Raw genomic sequence first — 6,161 nt, 5'->3', positions numbered from 1 at the left:
CCCTTCTTGAAGACTGGAGGCTATGATTTAGGTGTTGCTCCTTTCCTGGGCAGGCTAAGAAATGGATGTTTGGGAGAGACAGTCTGTACTGTGTGGTGGGGTTTTTTGAGTTGGGTCAGCCTTTTCTTTCAGTGAGGCTGCCAGGTTTGCTTTCCAGAAGCATGGATTGATTGTGTTCCAATTAAGTAAAATATCTTGAATTATGATGGCTTTCACCAGCAACCAGGAATTCACAGTGCAGCTTTATTAGAAGTCAGACTCTTGCCAGTGATACATGGTTTCATTTGTTGACATGTTTTCTGTTAAGGCAATTCCTACTGATGTCTAGTTTTCTGCAAATTGCAATGCCATCACCTTACAAAAATTGGTGCTTTCATCTGCGAGTGTGATTGGATTAATTGAATTGCTGCACAAAATAATTTTGTGGCTTGTTTTGCAGCTATGGTGGTAGAATAATAATCTCATTTTGCTTCTGAGATAGAAAAAGTGTAGCGCAGCATGCCTTGTGATTGTTTACACCATTATGTTCAGTGCCTTTTGCTTGGTACAACTAGTGAATTATATCGGATTGGGGAGGGTGTCCTCAGCAACATCTGTCAGTAGACAATTGTGTTCTGTCTGTAACTTGGTCACACTGTGTTCCACGCTTCTGCTCTGACATGAAAGCTGGAAGTGTTCATGGGTCATTGTGGATGAACAACTTCTATTGCTTCAGTTGACTGGTGAAGCTGTGGACTTTCCCCGATAGAAATCTGGAGCTTTTCTTCAAGGAACTAGGACAGCAGCATGCTCTTGATACACTTGGTATCTTTTTAGCTACAGCCATCCAGCTCGTTCCCAAGCTGGACTGGAGACCTGCCATGTGTTTAATGAGATAAGATTGACAGTGAAAATTACAGTACTAGGGACAATTAAACTGATGCAAGCATGATTATGAGATTCAGATGTTTCTTTAGGAAAGCTCCAGGATGTACAAACCAGCAGGAGTCAGTTTTCATGTCTTCTAGAGTGTGGGGATATATTTAAGAAATTAATCTCTGAGGTGTCTTTTGTGTCTTGGGTTGGAGGGGAACCCAGCTGCTGTTTCCTTTCTCCTCTTGTTTTTTGCCTGTCCTTAGGATCTTTTGGTGATCTTCTTGTGGTCTGAAGGACAAATGAAAGGGCCAGAAAGTAGCAACAAAACTGATTACAGTTTTAGTAGAAATCATCTTAGTTTGCAAAGTTGATTCATGAATGCATGGTAATGGAGTTACCATTTGGGCTTGTATTTTCTCCTTCAACAAGTTAAGAACTGAAGTCTTCCAGACCTATGGGGAGAGTGTCAGTTGGCTGGAGGGGTTTCCATGCGTAATTAAAAAAAAAAAAAACAAAAAAAAAACACCAATGTCTAAAAATGTCTGTGTTCTCAGCTTTCTGCCCGAAGCAAGAATGGAAGAAGCTAGAATAAAAGGGATAATGCCAGTGCAGGATACAACTGCAAGGAAAAAGTCTAAAGTTTTAGTCTGCCTCATCTACTTCTCTACTTTCGAACTGCTTCTTCTGATCTACAACTGCTGTCACACCTCTTTTGAAAGAGCTCACTGATGCTAGCAAACTGGCAGCCTACCTAGGGACTTACACTGTTTTCTCTAGAGAAAGAATGATACTTCCTGGTTAGATGTCTGTTAACCTGCAACTTTGCTGTCTTGAATTGTCCATATGTAGTTTTCCTTATTTCTTCTCCAACAGGTTGGCAGTGAGGTAGGAGCTCTGAATTTGCAAGTTTGTGCTCTGTTTAAAGAGCTTCAAGAAGCCCATGAGAAGTTAAAAGAAGCAGAATTGATTCAGAAGAAGCTTCAAGAAAAGTAAGGTTCAGAAAAACAGAAGTTCTTCTGTGACACCCAGTATATGTTTATTTGTATGACAGCTCCCACCTTGGGAAACTCACCAGCTCTGCAAATATCAGCTTAAATATCTGTTTCATAGAAATGCTGTAAAAGATTTCTCTTTCTTTGTAAGTGGAGATGAAAGTACAGAAATACAGTAATTGTCAGAAAATCTGAGCTGCCAACCTAGTTCTACAAATAGAGCCCCAGTGCCTTGAATTTTAAGATTTGGGTTTCAACCCTTCATGATGTAAAGGCTAATCTTTCCTGTTTTCTGCTTCATGTAATCAAAACCTGTTCTAGTCTTAGGGGAAGAAGCTAAGTAACCTACTTATGTCCCTTTTCACATGAACTGTCTGTGCTTTTGAAGACCAATTGCACAGGTTGTAAAAGTGGCTACAAGACCCTCACTTCAGTTGCTTAGTTTTCTGTCAAATTCTAGTTCTTTGACATTCATAATAGTAAGAAAGTGTTGGTTTCAGTAACTTTGTTTTCTGATGGTTGTGTATACATTCATTTTTATTCTTCCTTGTTCTTCATCAAAATAATTGTTTAAAATGAACCATACAAAGATTCTTCTTGTATTGTGCGTAGTGTGCCAAATCCATCAGAAAAAGGTGAGCAGGAGAGATCAAACCTTTTTCCTTGTTCTGTCAGGTGCCAAGTCCTGGAAAGAAGAAGCTCAGCTGCTGCATCAGAATTGGAGGAGAAACAGCAGCTAATATACACCATCAAGAAGCTGGAACTTCAGGTGGAGAGCATGCAGGCAGAGGTCAAGCTGGAACAAGCCAAGACACATGAAGAAAAGTGAGTATGACTTGGTTTTATATTCCAGGGAGGTATTGTTAGTGAGGAAGGGAAGTCCAAGGGAACCTGGCCAAAGGCGAATTGAATCTGAAATACAAGTTTTGTGTTCTGCACCCTTTGAATCCATGTATGTTTGTAGAGTCTGAACTAGAAACCTGCATTCACCTCAGCATCTATGTCACTTTGAATCTGGAGTGTCCACATTAGGCCCAAACTGTATCCTTTCATCTAGTGAGCCCCTCACTTAGGAAAATTTGAGCTGTAAGCTCTGACTTGTATCATCCTTTTGTCGCAAAGTCAAAGGTGGAATAAGGTCAGGTATAAAATATAAGCGGAGAAAGCAGAAAAGTGACAACAGCTATCCCACTGACTAGCAGGGGTATGTGTGTCCACAGGTTGGAGGGTAGGCACAAGTCAGGTGGTGACAGTGATAAGAAAGTGACATTAATGAAGAGGTCTACAGTTCCTACAATACTTTTGCAACTGGGAGAGGTAAGTGTGCAGTGAAGCTGAAGTAAAGAGACACACTATTTGCTCTGCCTCCCTGCTCCCTTTCATGTGCAGTCCATGTAAGGAATGTGAAAATGTCAGTCCAAGCTGTACAGAGAGGCTGAACTGCCTGAAGGTCCTGGCTTAAGCGGCTGGAGAAGCTGCTTGTTATCTTTGGAGTCTGTGTCTAGTTCTTCCTCTGATGAATTCTCTTTCACTTGAGGTCTCACGACTTGGATGTCTTCCTAAGAGAGGTGTTAAATTTTGAACAGAATTTGTGAGCTTGATATAAAAATATTGGGTGATGGATTCTTCAGTCTGAAATGCAGATGATCAGTAAGGACATTTGTTTGGACTCAGTCCATGGATAGTTGCAGCACACAACTCACTGGAAGAGTGATGGAGCATCATCATTTCTGATGATTTTTTCTCATCAGAAATGCAGGTTCATTTGCAAGGAGCTGGTGGTGGCTTTTTTCTAAATACTAACAGATCATTTAGGTTTCAAAGAATTTTTAAGTGTTACAAACTTTCACCTCTTTTCTTGTCATAAACAGGGCAAGATATAGTAGCTTGCAGGATGCATGCAGCAAGCTCCTTTCACAACTCACTGAGGCAATGAAAACAATCGATGAAATGAAACTCAAAGAGGTAAACTCTACGTAAGAAGAAATCATAGTTAATTAGGGGGGAGCGGGAAGGGATGAGAGAACAAATTTGGGCAGGAAACAATTGTCTTCCCTTCCACATAATAGAGCATGCAACATACCAGCATTGCTCTCATAAACATAGATCCTGTGCTGCCAGTTATAGAAAACTTCATCCACAGATCAGTACTTCCGTGGTGTTTTCTAGATAAGGTCTAATCTGCGGTGCAGTATGGAATCCAGTCCTTGAAGACCAGTGATATGCAAAGGCATATAGGTGTTCCTGCAGCATAATTTATAAATGTGGAAAGGTAGACCTCTAAACATCTTTGTAATCTTAAATAGAATGCCTGCCGCAGTGAGGTCTTGTTTGTAACTGAGGCTCCATGGAAGTGACAGATTCTTCTGTAAAATTTTGGAAAATTCCTTTGCAGTGTCCATTAGGGAGTTCTTTTTTGCCTTGATGCACTGTAGCTTGAAAGCTCAAAACTAATCTTTAAATTAAAATATCAGTCTTAGTCCAAGTTCCTTTGATGACCAAAAATGGAAGCTTTTCCAAGGGCAGGAGGAGTAAGAAGCAAACTTTTACTTTGAATTCATCTCATAATCATGGTTCTTCCTTGCAGCTGGACAGAGTGGATAAAGTTGTGGTGGAACAACTGAATGCAAAGGTGGAGCTGGCAGAACAAGCACTTGCTGCAAAGCAGCTCCAGATAGATGAAATGAAGCAGAAAATTGCTAAGCAAGAGGAGGACCTTGAAACCATGGCTGTGCTCCGTGCTCAGGTATCTCTTCTTCAGAAACTGGCTGGTTGCACCACCTGATATCCAGAAACCAGAAGGAGCTACTTAATGGCTTACTCTGGAATACTGAATTATTTGTTTCTTCAATTCCAAAGCATAATTCCCTTGCTCAGCCTGCCTTGCAGATCCTTCCAGAGCCTTTACCACCGAATCCTAGGGCTCTGTAGGAGGAAATGTGTGTGCTGGAGTTTGGCACAACAAACAAAAGCTGAGAATAGATGTGTTTGCGTTTTTAAAACCACTGTCTGAAGAATCACTGCATATGCTTTAGGGATGATTTTATTCAAACCAGTGTGTGTAAACAGTGACTAAAAAAGGTTTGCCTCACATTTAAGGCAGAAAACTGGCATCTTGGCCTGGTTCCACTGTGTGTGCGCCACAGATTTGTCTACGTCATCAGTCAAGTCACCTTCTCTTTGCTTGTCTGTGCATCATTTCTGCCTCTGTACAGCAGAGGGCAATAGCACTGTCCCAAATAAGACACTTGAAGTATCTTACACAGAATCCAGAAACTACTGAGTCTTCACCTTGTAATTAGTGCAGCTCTTCGCTTTGCAGCATATAGGTGCTGTAGGAGTGTTTGAAGTAGATGCAGGCTATGATACAGATTGGCTCTTTTGGCATATAGCATATGACTGTGGTTCAGTCTAAGTTACTAATTCTCAGCATGATTTCATTTCTGTGATCAGATGGAAGTTTATCGTTCTGATTTCCATGCTGAGAGAGCAGCAAGAGAGAAGATCCATGAGGAGAAGGAGCAGTTGGCTGTCCAGCTGGCATACCTGCTAAAAGAGCAGGAAAACCTTGAAGATCTTGACCGGTGAGAACAGACTTTTCACTGAGCTGCCTTTGGAATGTTTTGTTACCCTGTGCGCGGGAGCTGACCAACATTGTCTTGCTAGCATCTCAGCAGAAAGGCAAACAACAGGCAAACAACTTGGTAGACATTTATTTCTTGGTTAATTTGAATTTTAAAAGAGAAAAAATTAGTTGGCTGACTTCTCATTTCAATTTTGTGATAGAATCTCTGTAAGGTGTATTAGTTCTTACTTGGGTGCCTTAGCAAGTTTTCACTTTGGATGATTCATACTTAGTAAATTGTCCCTGCTGATTCATTTGAGTTTCTTTGAGTTCTGGCCTCCGTTTGAGTGGTGAATCTGCAGCTAAGCCTCTGTTGTGTGTGCCAGGGATATCTGCTGCTTCTCCAAGTGGCAGTGGTAAGTGAGTACCCGTAGTTCCAAGTACTGTGATACCCTGGAATTGCACCATTGTAGCACTTTTAGCTGTGAAAGAGAAAAAATAAATATTAACTATTTGTCCTCCACTCATCTTGTGGAAGCCATGGGTACAAGAAGAGTGCCCAGAATTTTCAGAATCAAGTTACGTTTCACATGAACTGTGCACAGAACCCTTCTTCTGGTATAACTTGCTTTTCTACTTCAATCAAATTTGCAGCTTGCCCTGAATAGCTCAGAGTCCTCGGAGTTTTCCAGAGGAACATGCAGCAGATCCCTAGGTGTGTAGCTGCCCAAATCCTGCTCGTGTCAATT

At 41.2% G+C, this 6,161-nt stretch overlaps 1 protein-coding gene across 1 annotated transcript in view; it reads left to right on the top strand.

Annotated features, from left to right (window-relative positions):
* Nucleotides 1-1,728: 1,728 nt before the first annotated feature.
* Nucleotides 1,729-6,161, top strand: part of OPTN (optineurin) — a gene marked incomplete at its 5' end in the record, with an annotated part of 5,095 nt that continues 662 nt past the window's right edge. The window contains 5 exons of the mRNA XM_010081672.1: nucleotides 1,729-1,844; nucleotides 2,523-2,672; nucleotides 3,719-3,812; nucleotides 4,435-4,593; nucleotides 5,301-5,431. Coding sequence (XP_010079974.1) covers nucleotides 1,729-1,844; nucleotides 2,523-2,672; nucleotides 3,719-3,812; nucleotides 4,435-4,593; nucleotides 5,301-5,431 — 650 coding nt within the window. The remainder of the gene's footprint in view (nucleotides 1,845-2,522; nucleotides 2,673-3,718; nucleotides 3,813-4,434; nucleotides 4,594-5,300; nucleotides 5,432-6,161) is intronic.

The sequence above is a fragment of the Pterocles gutturalis genome, unplaced genomic scaffold (assembly GCF_000699245.1).
Source record: "Pterocles gutturalis isolate BGI_N339 unplaced genomic scaffold, ASM69924v1 scaffold21151, whole genome shotgun sequence".
NCBI lineage: Eukaryota > Metazoa > Chordata > Aves > Pterocliformes > Pteroclidae > Pterocles > Pterocles gutturalis.
This window is presented reverse-complemented; position numbering and strand designations above follow the sequence as displayed.